Source organism: Dunckerocampus dactyliophorus, chromosome 2 (assembly GCF_027744805.1).
Source record: "Dunckerocampus dactyliophorus isolate RoL2022-P2 chromosome 2, RoL_Ddac_1.1, whole genome shotgun sequence".
NCBI classification, from domain to species: Eukaryota; Metazoa; Chordata; class Actinopteri; order Syngnathiformes; family Syngnathidae; genus Dunckerocampus; species Dunckerocampus dactyliophorus.
Genome location: NC_072820.1, coordinates 18,427,501 through 18,446,604, shown reverse-complemented (window position 1 = coordinate 18,446,604; position 19,104 = coordinate 18,427,501). Strand labels below are relative to the sequence as shown.

Sequence of the window (19,104 nt, the reverse complement as noted above, 5' to 3'; positions counted from 1 at the left end):
TCTTTACTCTGAGTAGTGACGGCTGGATGGTGTTGAAGGCACTGGAGAAGTCAAAAAACATGACCCTCACAGCGCTCCCGCTGTCCTCCAGGTGTAGCAGTGATCTGTGCAGCAGGTAGATCACTGCGTCGTCTACTCCGATCCGAGGCCGGTAAGCAAACTGCAGGGGGTCCAGCTGAGTGCCCACCAGGGGTCGCAGGTGCTGCAGGATAATCCTCTCCATGGTCTTCATCAGGTGAGAGGTCAAGGCAACAGGCCTGAAGTGGTTAGGCTCCTTGGGACGTGTTGCCTGCTGAAGTGGTTAGGCTCCTTGGGACGCGGTGTCTTTGGTATCGGGACCACACAGGAGGTCTTCCAGAGGGCCACATTTCTCAGGTTTCAATTTCGAGTTCAGTCTGCATATAGCGTGAAGTGCACCTCCCAAAAAAATTCCACAAGCTGGTGTGACGCGGACTGTTAAGGCTGGGTTTGTTGAGTTTGTAGTACATTATTTCCTCTGTGTGTACGACTCGTGTGGAGGTGGGCAGAAGTCATCTCCGATTACCGATCAACATTTGCTATAAAAGTGTCTCTATAAACGCAGCGATTAGTTCCAGCTGCAAAAACACTTCCCTTCTGTCTTTAGTTACCATTGTTCGCTTGCTATGAAGGAAGCTAACAAGCTAAATAGTTGATGAGCGTTGTGGTTGCTCACAGAGCCCTGACCCTCCCGGAGACATAAGTCATAAAAGTTCAATTTAAAAAATCCCATCAAAATGGCAAAAAATAGTGCAAAAGGCTGAAATGTTGATATGAGTAACTAATAAAACCATAAAACTTTGTCTTTTTACAAAACATAAAAAATAAGTCATCCTCATGAATCCCCCCCCCCACCTCATTATGCATTATGTTTTTGTAAAATACACCACATGGCGGAATGGAAATGTTATCAAACCCCAAAGTTTGATAGTTTGTAAGACCCCATGACTTGAAATTTCTCACACGCACTCTACAAAACACCCAGTGTAACGTGAAGATGTTCAGCTGAGTCGCCACGAAATTCAGTACACTCCTTTTGGGGACTGACGAGCATGAGTGTAAACCTAATGTTGGTTGAAAACCATGGCCACCATCAAGCAAAACATCTTGCAGAGGCACTTTCCGGACTTGGAAACTAATTGTCTGCCAGTCAATGATTTTAAAACTTTAAGGATATCTGTATAACATGTATGTACAGCATGTCTTCCAAAGCATTTTGACCACAATTCATATGGGCACCGCAAATGTTTGCATGTCATGTGACACACCATGGCTAGGTTTGGGCTAGCTGGATGAACCATTTAAAAACTTTTCTTCCTGTGACTGTTAATTGGAATTAGGTAGGAAATGTTTTGCAGTTTGGTCTAACCAGAACCCTGACCTAAATCCAATTGGAATATCTTATCGGGTGATCTGCTGAGGGGGCTGTGCACAAGGGATGCCCTTGCAATCTGACACATTAGGCACACTCTTGTAATGAGTGTACAATACAGATATTCTGTTGTCATTAAAGCAATCAAAAGCTCTTCATCAAGGTATTTGTTGGGTGTCTCTACTGGTACAGTCATCTTATTGTGCATTTTTCAATCCTGAAAAGTCGGATTTGAGCAGGCGTGTGTTCACTGGTCTATATGCATAAAAATGGGTAGCCTGAGTCCCAAACAGGAAGCGTATCCATGCTTAAACCCCTGGCAAAAATTATGGAATCACCAGTCTCAGAGGATGTTCATTCAGTTGTTTAATTTTGTAGAAAAAAAGCAGATCACAGACATGACACAAAACTAAAGTCATTTCAAATGGCAACTTTCTGGCTTTGAGAAACACTAAAAGAAATCAAGAAAAAAAGATGTGGTAGTCAGTAACAGTTACTTTTTTAGACCAATCAGAGGGAAAAAATTATGGAATCACTCAATTCTGAGGAAAAAATTATGGAATCATGAAAAAAAACAACAAAAGAATACTTCAACACACCACTAGTACTTTGTTGCACCACCTCTGGCTTTTATAACAGCTCGCAGTCTCAGAGGCATGGACTTAATGAGTGACAAACAGTACTCTTCATCAATCTGGCTCCAACTTTCTCCGATTGCTTTTGCCAGATCAGCTTTGCAGGTTGGACCATTTTCTTCAACTTCCACCACAGATTTTCAATTGGATTGAGATCCGGACTATTTGCAGGCCATGACATTGACCTTATGTGTCTTTCTTCAAGGAATGTTTTCACAGTTTTTGCTCTATGGCAAGATGCATTATCATCCTGAAAAATGATTTCATCATCCCCAAACGCCCTTTCAATTGATGGGATAAGAAAAGTGTCCAAAATGTCAACGTAAACTTGTGCATTTATTGAAGATGTAATGACAGCCATCTCCCCAGTGCCTTTACCTGACATGCAGCCCCATATCATCAATGACTGTGGAAATTTGCATGTTTTCTTCAGGCAGTCGTCTTCATAAATCTCATTGGAACGGCACCAAACAAAAGTTCCAGCATCATCACCTTGCCCAATGCAGAGTCGCGATTCATCACTGAATATGACTTTCATCCAGTCATCCACAGTCCACGATTGCTTTTCCTTAGCCCATTGTAACCTTGTTTTTTTTCTGTTTAGGTGTTAATGATGGCTTTCGTTTAGCTTTCCTGTATGTAAATCCCATTTCCTTTCGGCGGTTTCTTACAGTTCGGTCACAGACGTTGACTCCAGTTTCCTCCCATTTGTTTTGCTGTGCATTTTCTGTTTTCAAGACATATTGCTTTAAGTTTTCTGTCTTGACGCTTTGATGTCTTCCTTGGTCTACCAGTATGCTTGCCTTTAACAACCTTCCCATGTTGTTTGTACTGGTCCAGATTTTAGACACAGCTGACTGTGAACAGCCAACATCTTTTGCAACATTGCGTGATGATTTACCTTCTTTAAGAAGTTTGATAATCCTCTCCTTTGTTTCAATTGACATCTCTTGTGTTGGAGCCATGATTCATGTCAGTCTACTTGGTGCAACAGCTCTCCAAGGTGTGATCACTCCTGTTTAACTGCAGACTAACGAGCAGATCTAATCTGATGCAGGCGTTAGTTTTGGGAATGGAAATTTACAGGGTGATTCCATAATGTTTTCCTCAGAATTAAGTGATTCCGTAATTTTTTCCCTCTGATTGGTCTAAAAAAGTAACTGTTACTGACTACCACATCTTTTTTTCTTGATTTCTTTTAGTGTTTCTTAAAGCCAGAAAGTTGCCATTTGAAATGACTTTAGTTTTGTGTCATGTCTGTGATCTGCTTTTTTTCTACAAATTTAAACAACTGAATGAACATCCTCCGAGACTGGTGATTCCATAATTTTTGCCAGGGGTTGTATTTTGAATCAACAACACTCCTTCACAGTCTCCTCCCAAAGTCTTTCATAGTCTAGTCACTGTATGACTGTGTCTCTCATTGGTTTTGAGTTGCATCCAGTCGCGCCACGTCAAGGTCCAAAACTTGTGCAGAACCGCAGCCGAGTGTCTTGAACAACGGGTAAAAGGGGAGGGATAGCGGCGGAGTCCACGCAGAAAGGAGGGGGACAGATACGCCGTTTGTAAACGTTGCCTTGTGTGCACAATGCATTGCCAATCCCCTCCTTTAAAAAAAAAAAAACTGAAAAGAAAATCGACATTGGATGCTGCGAAGCTCCTTGGAAACATCTCGGGAGGGATTTGACCACCTTTTTTGACGAAGTTGGTACTTTCACCCTGACTCAAGTCCAAAGATCTACGCTGATTTGACCGGGACGACTGCACTTGTTCAGCTTAGTTTAACTAGCTAATTAACTTTCCCAACACGCGCTAGGAGAACATGGCAGCAGCGAGGATAGGGTGGCTGTCGCCCCGAAAACTTGCCCGCTTTAGGTTGAGCTGGCGACGGGGAGGCTCGCTAGCCATTAGCAGCGGTGGTGGACGCATGTTGCGTGCATTGACCTCTCCCCCTCTGCCCGCCAGAGCTATGGCCAGCCTGAGCTCCACACGATGCGGACTCCCAAAGGAGAGCGTGACCGAGAACGGTGCTTCGCCCCGGGGCAAGGTGCTGACCATCGATACCATGAACCCTACGGTGAAGATGGTGGAGTACGCCGTGCGGGGGCCCATCGTGCAGCGGGCCGTGGAGCTGGAGAAAGAGCTTTCTGAGGTAGGCAATAACATTACGTTTATCCTTAAATTTGTATTTTTCTTCTTATTTGTTCTTTCAAATTTTGGAGCACTTTTGCAAAAGTTGCTAACAACATATTTTGGAATGATCCATGTCCACTAGGAATATTCAACTAAAAATTGTTGTGGGGAGCCCATCTATTGTTTGAATTTAAATAAAGTCATAAAGTGAACGTATTCAAGCTATTCAAAGATCCTCTATTTGACAGGAGCCTTTGATGTTTTATGGACTTCTTGTAAAATGCTCGTCAAAGATATCTATATGACAGGAGCGCTGTGATGTTTTTTTTTTTTCAACTGCGGTAAAGTTAAGAAATATATTCACAGACTCGAACTTCCTGGATCAATAACTCCCAAGTGAATGTTTGTTACACAGTAGAAGATACCTCTTGCCAGCGGTGGAAACAAAGAGCTACAACCAATTTTTTTTTTTAGCAAAACGAGCAGTCTTCTCTACAGTATGACTGTGGGGCTATCCACATAGAAATGTTTTCAGGACAAAACGCCAAAGTATTTTATCATTTCGTCCACACAGAAACTGTGTTCTGGGTGCACTGAAACGGTATTTAAAAAAAAAAAAAAAAAAAAAAACGGCTTCCAGAGTGGGAAAATCTGAAAATGTGGCTTGACGTTTCGTGTAGACAGCTCTACATGAGAACGATGATGTCACCGATCCGCCTCGTCGCCATCACGTAACCGGAAATGAGCTTTGACGACAAGCCAACATAATATCGGAATATTTCGACGGATGTGACTCACCTCAATCGACATTCTCCTGGTATTTTGTTGTCTTATACTCCATAATGACTTGTAGAAGTAATTCCACTTATCACAAGTCCAGATAAGCATTAGAAAGTGGAAGACGATGGACTTATGTGCATGCGTTCTTTCTTCTTCCATGGTTTGGAGTGTCACGTGGTTCCGCGAGGTGAGCCTTGTGTATTACTTCATTTTCACTCAGTTATCCATTCCCGTCTGGATGCAACTATATACTAATCTGGCACAGTGTGGATGTGACTTTTTTTGAACCTGGCAAAAAAAAAAATCCCAGGAATGTTCCCGTGTGGACAGGGCCTAACATTGATCTCTATGACCAACTGGCAGCGAGGCAGGAGTGCAGGGACTGTCTACAAATGTAGATACCGAAAATAAACAAACGATCATTCGATTATTTCACTTCTGTGATGTGTAGTGCTACCAAACTCACATCACATATCAACTGCATCCTCATGGCTGTACTACAAAACTTAGTTTGGGAAAAGGTGGTTTTCTATCATTTTTTAGGCATTTTATTAGGAATAGCATTAAATAATTAAACTTCTGGACAAGCGGCATAGAAAATGAATGAATGCATTCCACTTCTGTGACATGTATTCAATAGTGTTTCTCACCTTCTTTATCAAAATCTTGGCACTAGCAACTTTCATTTGCTCAATTTTGGGTCATTGGGGTGAGAAACTATTGAATTCAAGAAACAACTCATAGCAAAACACGAAGTTGGTGTCCGTGTTGATGTCACTGCCACATCGTGTTTTTGGCAACAATCACGTCTTCAGTGAAGGTAAAAGTAACCTTAAATGTTCATTTATGTTTTTCATTCATCATTTATCAGTATTTATATGCATGTTAAGTTGTTTTATGCATGTAAAAGTATTATTGCAAAGCTATAAAAATGTTTTGAGTTAACATTTTAGGCTTTCTAGAATTGAATAATTCGATTTACATTATTTCCTATGGGAAAATTGATTTGGTTAGCGTACGTTTCAGTTAGAGTCAGAACTTCTGGAACGGATTAATGACACTAACCAAGGTTCCACCGTACTTGCTTTCTGCACACTGGTGCCCACAGGCTCAAAATCTTCTGGCTGAATGCCATCACCACTTAAAAATCTGGAATGACAAGTCATTGTGTTATCACTTGGCCTGTTGCGCCCATATCCTCTTGGCAAAGTCCATCCGTCAGTTAATCATTGAGGTTTTATCCTTAGTGGGCCTTTTTGACGCTGATCCACCCTCCATTTCATCATCTGCTCCACTTCTGATTTGAACATTACTCACCTATAACTTCTGGTTGTGCAGAGATAGTAGAGGTGAAAGTGTTGTTGAAAGTGCTTTTTCTGGCCTCCTACTCCCCTCTTTGCTCTGTTAGTGGTGATGTGGCAGACAGCTGTTGGCTGGTGTACACAGTGCAGGCTGCTGTGAAAACCAAATGTTTCCTGCTTAGTCGCGGCCCAGAAAAATATTGTTTGGTCGGCCCAGCCTGGTGTGGAACCAGCAGGCAAACAAAGATTGCCCCCTCAGTACACACAAGATGTGTATAATGATCTGGGGAGTGATTTTGGTTCAATAATGTATTTGTCTGATAGGCTTCTCAAAGCAAAAACACTCCGACTCTTTGGATTCAGTTAATGGTGTTGGGTTGCCTTGCGAATCAGGACACTAAAGTCTTCTCGCCATTTGTTTAAACTTCTCGCCATTTGTCAAAGTTTAAACGCATCATTAAACTCCTTTGACATCGTACTTGCACAACTAGAGGCATCTTTTTGAGTCTCCTGTAGTCGCCAGGTGCATGAGCTGCAAAAGCAAGTAACAGCGTAATTAGTGTTGGGTAAAATAAAAAAAAAAAACATGAACAGCCGTGGCTGTAGGCAACGTCACAATGTAGTTTTTTTATTAACTCCACAGAAGAGCAATAGCTGTATTTCACACATGAGTGGTCAGCATCGAGCCGTTTTATGTAACTTTGTATGCGCTTTAAAATGTCGGTTGTACTATTCAAGTTTTGGTGTGAAACTCACACTTGCTGTATTGTTGTTTACACTGAACTTTTAATAAACATTGAGTGATCAAGTGTTATGACTATACATAATTGCATCTGTCTTTAAAGTACAAAAAAATCTTACAATAGCTTCCACAGGCTGAAAAAAAGGTATGCAGTGTAATTATTCTTCTCAATGCGGTGCTGGTATGGAAACAGGAGTTCAGAACATTGACGAGGAGCAATTTTCACATCCCATTAATTAAAAAAAAAAACTATTGGTAGATTAGTTGTAAATTTTCAACATAGTTGATGAAACAAGGATGGAAAGAAAGGCTCGCTAGCACTAGTTATCAAGTGTCCCATTAAAGACCCGTCCTCATGCACGTTGTACATCAGAGTCTTTGTTTTGTCCTAATGGGCAGTGAGCTGATAATCAACTGGGACACACACACACACACACACATACACACAAGGCTTTTTGTCCATCTTCCCATACACTCTGGCAGCCCATAAAAACAGCCTTTTATCTGCACATTCAGTAACATTATTCCAAAGTATTTCAAACATGGAGCGTCAGCGTACTGAGAGAAAGGCTGGCGTTGTTGAGCAATTAGTTCATGGGCCATGATTGAGACAAAGATTATTACTGAAGGAAGACAACTTGGAACAGTGAATTAGCGTGTGTTCACACTTGTCATATTTGTTGTTGTTATTGTCACTATTGTTACAAAATTTACGGCAAAATCTTTGCCTCTGTTTGTGTGCACTCTGCAGGTTAGCATACAATATGGCATGCGTCTTCTTGTGGAATGATTACACTACATGAGTCCATCTGTATTCATAATATATACAGTAGTGTGAAGTGTGTGCCCCCTTCCTGATTTCTTATTTTCTTGCATGTTTGTCACACTTAAATGTTTCAGATCATCAAACAAATGTAAAAATTAGTGAATGAACTGAACACAACTGAACACAAAATGCAGTTTTTAAATGAAACGTTTTGTTAAGGGAGGAAAAAAAACAGCCTACATGGCTCTGTGTGGAATAAGTGATCCCCCCCCTACAACATAACTTAACTCTGATTAACTGAGATCTATCAGTCTGGAAAAGATTATAAAGCCATTTGTAAAGCTTTGGGACTTTTATGTGGAATACATAGGTAATTTTTATATTTTTTCACTATTTCCCATGTTAGATTTCTTAAAAAGCCTCCAAAATATACTTTTAAAGAGCTCCAAAATATACTTTTAAACAGCTTTTGTGACATATGTGAAGTAACTCTCTAATATTCCAAACCAAAATGCCATCTGCCGGGTTGAATATGGAGGTTATTTTTATATTCTGCTATATTTACCAGGTTAGATTTCATAAAAAGCTTCCAAAATATACTTTTAGTGAGTTTTTGTGATGTATTACGTGAAGTAACATGACACTTAAAGCAACACACTTATAATAAGAAAAACAATCACTAATCAATGACCACATTTCCTTATGATCGATGAAATAAATGTATTAGAATATGCATTCCTCATGTTAAGTCTGTCATGGAGCTTTGGCAGTAAAAACAGAAGACCAGCACTCCACTCTCTAGTAAATGTTTGCATGACTGACTTATCAGTGATGAAGGACAACAAGTAGAAGTCCGTTCAAAGAGGCCCAAAGGTCCCTCTATCGTGACAGAGGTGACATCCTGGGGTGACTTTGGGGTGTGACACCCCCCGATTAATTTGATTGGCTCAGGCTCTTCCTCTCTTTGACCAATGAGGCAGCGAGAGGCTCCTACGTTTAATCAGACTAACAGGCTGTTTTGATTTCGGGGGAATGTTGGTGAAAGTTCCCTCCTCTTCTCCCACTACCCCCACCTGCTGCTGTGCACAGTGTGTGTGCCTGCGTCCATGTTAGTTTGCCTTTTTACCACCCGTCTCCTCCTGTGAACCCTGTAGGGGTCGCCTACACAAACTTTACATTACAGCCCTGGACCTCATTTATGTTGATTCCACTTTACAGATGTCATAAAACCTCAGCCTAACCACCCCACCCCCACACCCCCAGCCATCACTAAGGAGGTTAAAAGGCATTTGTATAATGTGTGCTTGTGTGTCGGGGGCATCAGCAAGATGAGGATGGATGTTTGCATGCATGTTGTGAAGACTTTCATTATTGTTGCTTTTTTTTTAAAAAACAACTTTGCGCTCATGTGATGTTGTACTACAATGTAAACATCCTATAAAACATTAACAAAATCTAAATAGCATATTTCCTCATTTAGTTTAAGATCAGGTGTTTATTTTCTCAACTGTAGAGTGTACCAGGTAGGGCCTGAGCCATATGGGATTTTTGGGACCGATACTGGGGGCTGAAAAAAAGCTGATATCCAATATATCAACCGATAAAAGATGCATTGGCCAATATATCAAAAAAGAGCATTGACATACACAGGATATATAATGTACATGAACATAAATTCCTATAATACCCAAAATACAACTACTATATTAAAATGAGGAAGTTTAATTAGTAAGAGTCAACATAAGGACATGCCTCTTTGTGATTTACTTTTAGGTGTTGCCACACATTTGTAGTGTTCTTTGCTTTGCTGATGCTGGAGCCCTGGCTAACTTGCACACTCTACATGTTGCTATGTCTAATGTAACGCCTCCACACCTTACTCTTCCCCTCTGCCAGTCAAATGAAAATATATACATTTAGTGCAGTTTGGTAATTAGCTTAGAATTTGATTCTATAGTTGAGCATTTTAAAATAAAAGGGAGTGGCTGCATTCGGCTGAAAGTGATAATACATAGGCTAATATGAGGTGTTTTTCATCTAATACATGATGTTTATAAAAGGCTTATTAGCACATAAAACAATGGATGGATGGATATTCACAAAAACATCTTACTCATATAATTTTGTCATATTTACTAGCTATTGAAAAGTTCTACTGCAGTCACTGAGTATTTGCAAACGGCTGAAAAACAAATGAAGCAAACATTCAAAAGTGGTGGGGAAAAAAAGTTGAATACAAACAAGCAATCCAGAATTATTGTTCATAGCCAAGAGACATTTTAACACGTCTGGTGCCCGTCATGTGTTTTTAAGTAAACTCCTGCAGGTTTGAATAGCCAAAAGACATTTTAACACAGCTGGTTCCCAGCATGTGTTTTTAAGTAATGTAACTAAGAGCTCTTCCCTCTGCATTGCGTTATGAGCACAATCTGTTAGTGTTTAACTTTGTGGAAGAATCTTGTCTGTTGTTACAATAAAGTATCAGCCAATCACTCAAAAAAAGTCAGAAAAAGTTGCAGTTGGAGTTGTACTGTTTGTCCATGCTGATGTTTGTTTGTTTTATGCAGGGGAGGAAGAAGCCATTCGAGGAGGTTATCAAAGCAAACATCGGTGACGCACATGCCATGGGCCAGCAGCCCATCACCTTCTTTAGACAGGTAGGCTCAAAAAAGCACCGCACACACACACACACACCAGCCTAGCCTATACATCTATATATGTGTGTGTGTGTGTGTGTGTGTGTGTGTATGTGTATATATATATATATATATATATATATATATATATATATATATATATATATATATATATATATATATATATATACACACACACACTAAGTCCCCAACTAACGAACACAATTGGTTCCAGACGACCGTTCTTAAGTCGAAAAAAAAATGAATATTACCCATTATATAGGTACTACATGTACATGTATACATATACAGTATATGTGTATGTATGTAAATATGAGTTTGGATGCAGTTGTAATATTAAACGAGGATAATGAATGAAAAAAACAATAATAAAAATGATATAATAATACGTAATGATAAATGTTATTTACCTTTGAAGAGGTGTGGTCGAGCATACGTCGTTGTGGTGGAGGAGGAGATATTGAAAAAAGGGACAAATCGTCGTCGTTAGACTCTTCTAAAAGAGGTAGTGTTCTGTGGGTGGTGTAGAATTAAGCAGGCCTATTAACTCTTCATAAACTTTAATCACACGCTCTGTTCAGGTTGTATCATAAAACTCTTAGCCTTCCTCTCTCCTCTTCCTCTTCCTGTATCTGTTGGTCCCATTAGCAGTGTCACAGTGCCCTCTACTGGTCAAACATGTACTAGTATAAATATGGACATATAAGGCAAAACACATGAAAATATAGACCAGTAGGCTTGTGTTCGTATCTCTGAATATTCGCACGTCGGATGTTCGTTACTAGGGGACTTAGTGTATATATATTGTAGAGCTACAATATGCAAAAGCAAGAAGGGGGAGTGAGACAAAAAGCATTTGGAACTTGTAATTTCAACAACAAAAAAAACTGAAATAGGTTGTTTATCACCTGATCAAAAGTTGAAGACCACAGGCTATAAAAGCCAAAATCTGCTTAAAATTTTCATTTTTCTATCAGGCATTCACACTGTCATGCCCCCCTGATGGCTAAAGCTAAGAAGCTTTCTCTTTTTGAACGTGGTCGGATTGTGGAGCTGCATAAGCAAGGCCTCTCGCAGCGTGCCATTGCTGCTGAGGTTGGGAGCAGTAAATCAGTCATTCTACATTTTTTTAAAGATCCTGAGCATTATGGAACAAAAAAGTCAAGTGGTAGACCCAAAAAAAATCACACCTGCGCTGAGCCGGAGGATCCGATTGGCTGTCCATCAAGACACAGGGCGGTCTTCCACCCAAATTAAGGCCCTTACTGGTGCCGACTGCAGCGCAATAACCATCAGACGGCATCTGCGGGAAAAGGGTTTAAAAAACACAAAAGGAATTCAAAGACCTCGTCTCCTTCAACGCCACAAAACTGCCCGTTTAGACTTTGCCAGGGAGCATCAAACATGGGACATTGAAAGGTGGAAAAAATGTTTTATTCTCTGATGAGAAAAAATGTAACCTTGACGGTCCAGATGGCTTCCAACGTTACTGGCATGACAAGGAGATCCCACCTGAGATGTTTTCTACCCGGCACAGTGGAGGGGGGGGTCCATCATGGTCTGGGGTGCTTTTTCATTCAGTGGAACACTGGAGATTCAGGTTGTGCAGGGTCGTCAAACTGCGGAAGATTATGTGCAGATGTTGCAGCGGGCATCCCCCATGACTGAGGACTCTCGTCTGTGTGGTAACAGCTGGGTTTTTCAACAGGACAACGCTGCAGTTCACAATGCTCGCTTGACCAAGGACTTCTTCAGGGAGAATAACATCACTCTTTTGGACCATCCTGCATGTTCCCCTCATTTAAATCCCATAGAGAACATTTGGGGATGGATGGCAAGGGACGTTTATAAAAATGGCCATCAGTTCCAGACAGTTGATGCCCTTCGTGAAGCCATCTTCACCACTTGGAGCAATGTTCTCCTGGAAACACTCACATCAAGCATGCCCAAAGCCATTTTTGAAGTGATTAACAAGAACGGTGGAGCTACTCATTACTGAGTCCTACTGAGAAAAAGATTTGTTCTGGTTTGGAGAGTTTTTTGTAATTTTTTGAGTGATGGTCTTAAACCTTTGATCAGCTGATAAACAGCCCATTTCAGTTTGTTGTTTTCAATAAATCACTTTTTCAAAATGCTTTTTGTCTCATTGCCCCTTCTTGTTTTTGCATATTGTAGCTCTACTTAAAACCTCATTACGATCCAAATGTGCAAAATTCAAATTCTAGCAATTTTTCTACTGGTCTTAAGACGAAGATTTTGATTGTGTGTGTGTGTATAACATACATTAATACATCCTTTCACTTTCCCACCTCTCTGTTTTGAAGGTGTTGGCCCTCTGCTCTTACCCCGAGTTGCTAAACGACTGCACATTCCCGGAGGATGCCAAAAGTAGAGCGCGACGCATTTTGCAGTCCTGCAGTGGCCACAGTATGGGTATGTCAGCATTTAATTATTTCCTGCAAACCCAATAAGCATATAAATGATAGTTGTGTACCCTCTGTTGGGGGTTTTAGGTTGTCATTGCAACTTCTACTGCTACTTCTGGTAGGAAACAGCCATATAGTTAACTCGAAAGACCTCTGCAAAGGCTGAACATCAGCGCCTTAATTTTGTCATTAAGGTACATGCATTATCCACTGAAAAATGGGGGTGGGAGCGTTACATTTTCCCACCTTTACATGAATAAACACCGTGAAGTTGCAGCTCTAATGAAAGACCCTGGTGGTTATTCACTTTTATAGACCATGCACCCGGTGACTTTATGAAACCGTGTAATTAATTGAATAGAGGCATAAATTGGGACATTTACGGTGATTACATAAGGGTGACACTATAGTGATTACAACATGGCACTGCTCCCTTATGGCTTTATTGTGCTGTATTTTGTTGTTGTTTTTAGGTTCTTACAGCGCCAGTCAAGGCATCGACTCAGTACGCCAGGATGTGGCCAGCTACATCGAGCAAAGGGATAGCGGCGTGTACTGTGACCCGGATAACATTTACCTCACGACGGGAGCCAGCGATGGCATTGTGGTAAAGATGAAACCAATAAATTTACCACATTGACCCCCAAAAAAAACATGTTTTTCATTTGGACATTTTTACAACATGTTCAGACCATGCTGAAGCTGCTGGTCTGCGGCGAGGGCACGACCCGCACCGGCGTCATGATCTCTATCCCCCAGTACCCACTTTACTCTGCGGCGCTGGCCGAGCTGGGTGCAGTGCAGATCAACTACTACCTCAACGAGGAGAAGTGCTGGAGTCTGGATATCAGTGAACTGCAGCGAGCTCTGGAGGACGCCAGGAGCTACTGCAACCCCCGGGCACTGTGCATCATCAACCCCGGGAACCCCACCGGTAAATGCCTCCTTTTTGGTTTTTCATCATTTTTCCCCACATCTCAGCATTATATTTTCTCGTTATAACTAGAAAAATAACCCCAAATGTGGATTTTAGCTCCCTAATTAACAGTGGGTTGTCAGGTGATGATAGCTGGGCGGTCACCATGGCAATTGAATAAACTTACAGGAAGAAAGGTCCTTTTTAAGTTTGTTAGAGCCCACCACATATACACTGTACTTTCTGGTCAGGGGATTCCTAAATACATGGAATGGAAGTGAAAGTATTGGGATACCTACCAAACCCTTACCTATTGGAAGAAAACATGTAGCCCATGCATTAAAGGTGTAACAGTACATATATTTGTAATTGGATATTTTGGTACGGAAAGTTTGGTGCGGCAGTGGTTCTCAACCACTGTGCTGTGGCACATTAGTGTACCATCAGAGATTATAAGGTGTTGCACGGAAAGTTATCCAATTTCATTTAATTAATAGTCCCTTGTTTATCGCTGTTAATTAGTTCCAGACCCAACCGCGATAAGTGAGTTTCGGCAAAGTAGGATTTCTTTTTTATAAATTGAATATTTTCGTAGTTATGGCATAGAAAACCTGTTTCCGATCTTCTGACTATGTTTTTTTTTTTATCGTTATTAGAGCCATCAAGACATGAAATAACATTCATATAGGCACATTTACTCGTATTACCCAAGCAGATATAATCAGAGAAAATAAACCATTTAAGAAAGTTTACCTTGTAGGGGAGTAGATTGATGGCAGACAGGAAGTAACGTCTGGGATTCAGAGTTGTGTTTTACCTTGTTATGGACTATGGACTATTGTGGACTCCATTGGATATCTCTGTGTGGAATTTGCATGTTCTTCCTGTGTGTGGGGTGGGGGTGGGGGCTTTTTTCTCCGGGTGGTCTGGCTTCCTCCCACTTTGAACACTTTTTCACACCACTGTATGTTTCTTCATCTATCATCTATGCTCGCGCTTTACAGTCATCCCTCGTCCCATCCAGGTCAAATTTTGTGCCTTCACTCTATCACGGTTTCAAAAATATATTACTGTAATTTCCGGTATATAAGCCGCTACTTTTTTCTTAAACTTTGAACTCTGCGGCTTATACAGCGGTGCGGCTAATTTATTGCTATGTTCTAAACTAATGACATCTCCTTTACTTCAGAACTACTACTAACTGTTAAATACTGTGCCGCTTGCAAGTCAGTGAGGAAACAGTAGCTCAGTTCTTTGGCAGGAGCCAATCATGAGCTATAAGTGAACTCATGACAAGCTTGTCAAACAATTGGAAATCGTAGGATTCATTACTCAATATCACAGTCTGACTCACGGTGTCATCTTACAAAGAACGCTAAAATCATCACACAGAAAACTTAACACTCAAAAGGTAGCTAAGAAATATACAAATATCAATACAAGTATAAAATAAAAACAACTATTTTAACGGCTTCCCATCATGCCCCCCACCCCACCCCAGCCATGTCCATGTCCAATGCTTTGCTAGGACGAAATGCATGATGGAAAGCCATTGAAATGGTTGTTTTTTTATTTTACATTTGTATTGGTACCTGTTTGTATATTTCTTAGCTTTGGGAAGATCTGGGTTTGAATCTCCGCCGGGCATCTCACTTTGGAGTTTGCATGTTCTCCCCGTGCGTGCGTGGGTTTTCTCCGGGTACTCCGGTTTCCTCCCACATTCAAAAACATGCATGTTAGGTTAATTGGAGACTCTAAATTGTGAGTTTGAATGTGTGAGTGTGAATGGTTGTCTATGTGTGCCCTGCGATTGGTGTACCTCGCCTCTCACCCGAAGTCAGCTAGGATAGGCTCCAGCATACCCCCACCCCCCTAATTAGGATAAGTGGCATAGCAAATGGATGGATGGATTTGAGAATTGTGTTTATGTTGCATTTTAAGAATCATGTGTGTCTAAACAAAAGCTAAGCAGTTTTATGTGTAGCATTTTCTTCCCTTAATGTACCCAAAATAACCGATCCAAGCTATTAAAACCGACTTAGGTACTGAGCCATGATAACATACCTTGACACCACTATATGTGTCATTTAACCTATCTTTGAGTAAAGCCACTAGATGGCAGCAACAGATAACCATCTGGTTCACCATCAATGACAGCCCTCCTCTCCACAGGCCAGGTTCAAAACAGGAAGTGCATTGAGGACGTCATCCGATTCGCCGCCAAGGAGCGTCTTTTCCTCATGGCCGATGAGGTAACATCTCATTGTCATGTTCCCAACACCTGCCTCAATGGCACACTAAAAAGCGCTTGGCAACATATCATTGTCCTCCATTTTTGTGTCAGGTTTACCAGGATAACGTGTATGCCGAAGGCTGCCAGTTTCACTCATTTAAGAAGGTGCTGTTTGAGATGGGGCCCGAGTACTCCAACACAGTGGAGCTGGCCTCCTTCCATTCCACTTCTAAGTGTTACATGGGAGAGTAAGGGACAAATTGTACCTTTATTGGGTGACCCCTCTTCCAACTTGCTTCCCCACTGAACGTTGACAGTCGTCATGTTTTACTTCCAGGTGCGGCTTCCGCGGCGGCTACATGGAGATCATCAACATGGACGACGAGGTGAAGGCCCAGCTTACCAAGCTGGTGTCGGTCCGACTGTGCCCCCCTGTTCCTGGACAGGCGCTAATGGACCTGGTGGTCAACCCGCCGCAGCCTGGCGAGCCATCGTATGACCAATTCCTGAAGGTACACAAATCTCCAACTCAATATTGTCAAAAAGTCAACATTTGTTTGAGGCGATTTATGTTTTTTTCCTTCCACGCCCAGGAGCGCACAGCCACGCTAAATGCCTTAGCAGAGAAGGCCAAACTGACACAGGAGGTTCTCAACACCGTGCCTGGCATCAGCTGCAATCCAGTGCAGGGCGCCATGTACTCCTTTCCTCGTATCAGCATTCCAGAGAAGGCTGTCAAAGAAGCCACGGTAAATCTTTTAATACTATAACGTGACCTCCTCCTACACATTGTGGTAGACTCGACTACATTTTTGGTCAAGGACAAATCTCTCACGTGTTTGTGTTTGCACAATTCAACATGTCTGAAAAGGAGTAGCAAGAAGCAGAGCTTATTTAATCTTACACCTTCTTCATATCTATTACTGATCATTTATTTACACCGTAACTTTTACATTTTGACGCTTACATCATTTTCACTTGCTAACATTTTCTCTGTTTTGTTCGCTTCCTGTTAAAATCAAAATAAATTAGAGAAGATTAAAATTGAGCACAAATATATGAATACTAGAGTAAAAATGTTTATAAGTAATTAATTTCTGAATATAATTTGAGGTAATAGTTTATTGGTGATAATAAATGTGTGTCAATATTGTTGAAATTGGTTTAATTTTGTGAACTTGTTTGCTTTTACCTGAGATAACATAAAAAATGACAGTGTTTTAGATGATGAGAAATAAGTAGGGCTATCAAAAATAACATGTAACTAAATGATTTAACTAAATTAAGTTAAAATTTTTACTGTAATTAAAGCATGCACATCATGGCAAGCCATGCTCTGTTTTGACGGTAGACCAGGGGTGTCAAACTCATTTTCATTAAGGGCCACATCGCAGTTACGACTGCCCTCAGAGGGCTGCTTGGAACTGTCAGTATATATGAATATAAATATGAATATAACCTCATGATATTTTAACACAATTGCCCATGCATTTGATTATTATATTTGTACTAACAGATTGATGGATAACTTGCTTTGAAATGAGAAGTAAAGTGAGAATGTCATGATGACAAGCAGACATTCAAGTATTTCTCTTTGTAAAATGCGTGGAATATCTTGCTGCATGATTAGACAATACTGACGTTTAGAAGAACTGCATGCAGTAACATTTTTCTGTCAAAATGACGGATCAAATACATTTAGAAGGACAAAGGTGAATTGCATTATTGACATGCATTATTCCCGAGGTTTCGCGGGCCACATAAAATGATGTGGCGGGCCACATCTGGCCCCCGGACCCTGTTTTTGACACCTGTGCGGTAGACGAAGACGTTGTATAGCTTCCCCACACAGCGTCTGACACTCTTTTATAACTTTATTCTGACCTGAACACATCAACAGCAGTGTAATTCCAACACCATACCTGCATCTCCATCTCACAAACACATCTTGAGTCTGACACTTCCTCATTGTCACTAAAGGACAGTGAGGTGCATTCACAGACACTCCGAACATCACAACAATGTCTTTATTATATGTGTATGGGTGGTCTAAATAAACAGCAAGACAAAGAAAAACATTAAGCGCATATTCTTATCACTCATTAATGTAACTCTTACCGCGGAAGTGCAATTTGCTGCATTTAAGTATGCTCTGAAATTATACCAAATACATCTACAACACTCAAACGTGAATTCAACTGCAATTACGTGGTGTCTTTGAATGCAACCCAATGGTTGCATTCAATGCTCATAATAATGTGTTCAAAATGTGATTCAAATGTGCTGCTACTATTAGAGACTAGTGTTGGGCATTTGAAAACTGTGATCAATTTGATGAAAAAAAAATGTGATTTGACAGCCATAGAAAAAAGATTTTAAAAAAATGGAGATGCTTGCTTGTTATTAGACAGTGACCATTTCATAATTTGTTCATATGGTGTGTGTTGAAATACTGATTGTGTTCATGGTCTCCCCTTGAGTTGTTATTCACTGTGGTTAAACAATAAATGGATAGAATAGCATTGAAAGTGATGGTAAGAAGCTAAAGAACGACATGCCAAATATATCGGTGCGTGTTATAACATCATGTTTAGAATAATCTGATCATATTAGTGCGTAAACACAACTCTGCAGAGTAACGTTAGCACCGACACTAGTACTAACACAGTATGCGAGCTTTGTAGCTTTAATGCTAATGAGCTGTGTTTGGGCACACCTGCTTCCAAGAAGCGCTATTGTACAACTTTATCCACTTTGTACATATACACTGTAACGCTGCATTTGTCCAACATAATAGATGCCATATATTACATAAAACAACATAACATTAAGGAGTGGGTCAGGAGGACACAAATGTCAGCAACACTAGCATAACTATTAGGGGTATAACGATTCATTTTAATAACAACTCGATTCGTATCACCGTTCGTGGCTGCCGATACGATTTAAGGACGATATTGGTTCATTTAGAACAATACGATCCGAAAGGATTCAGTAACTTTAAATCGATTCAGCAACTTTTTAGCAGAATATTCAGCCAGCGTGACTGTGAAAGAAATACCTGGATACTGGACAGTTCAGGTGAAGTTTCCTAGATTCACGCTGTTTTTTGTAAGGGAATCGGG

At 40.7% G+C, this 19,104-nt stretch overlaps 1 protein-coding gene across 5 annotated transcripts in view; it reads left to right on the top strand.

Annotated features, from left to right (window-relative positions):
- LOC129177601 (alanine aminotransferase 2-like) overlaps positions 1 to 19,104 on the top strand; it is a 29,533-nt gene that overhangs the window by 3,573 nt on the left and 6,856 nt on the right. For 2 of the 5 annotated variants that reach the window (XM_054768904.1, XM_054768905.1), the window contains exons 2-10: positions 3,991 to 4,177; positions 10,315 to 10,404; positions 12,729 to 12,837; positions 13,304 to 13,437; positions 13,521 to 13,764; positions 15,919 to 15,998; positions 16,091 to 16,227; positions 16,317 to 16,491; positions 16,573 to 16,728. In XM_054768904.1, the coding sequence (XP_054624879.1) occupies positions 3,991 to 4,177; positions 10,315 to 10,404; positions 12,729 to 12,837; positions 13,304 to 13,437; positions 13,521 to 13,764; positions 15,919 to 15,998; positions 16,091 to 16,227; positions 16,317 to 16,491; positions 16,573 to 16,728 (1,312 nt within the window). Of the gene's footprint in view, positions 1 to 3,338; positions 4,178 to 10,314; positions 10,405 to 12,728; positions 12,838 to 13,303; positions 13,438 to 13,520; positions 13,765 to 15,918; positions 15,999 to 16,090; positions 16,228 to 16,316; positions 16,492 to 16,572; positions 16,729 to 19,104 lie in introns of those variants that run through there. The other 3 variants (XM_054768906.1, XM_054768903.1, XM_054768902.1) reach the window with 3 other exon arrangements.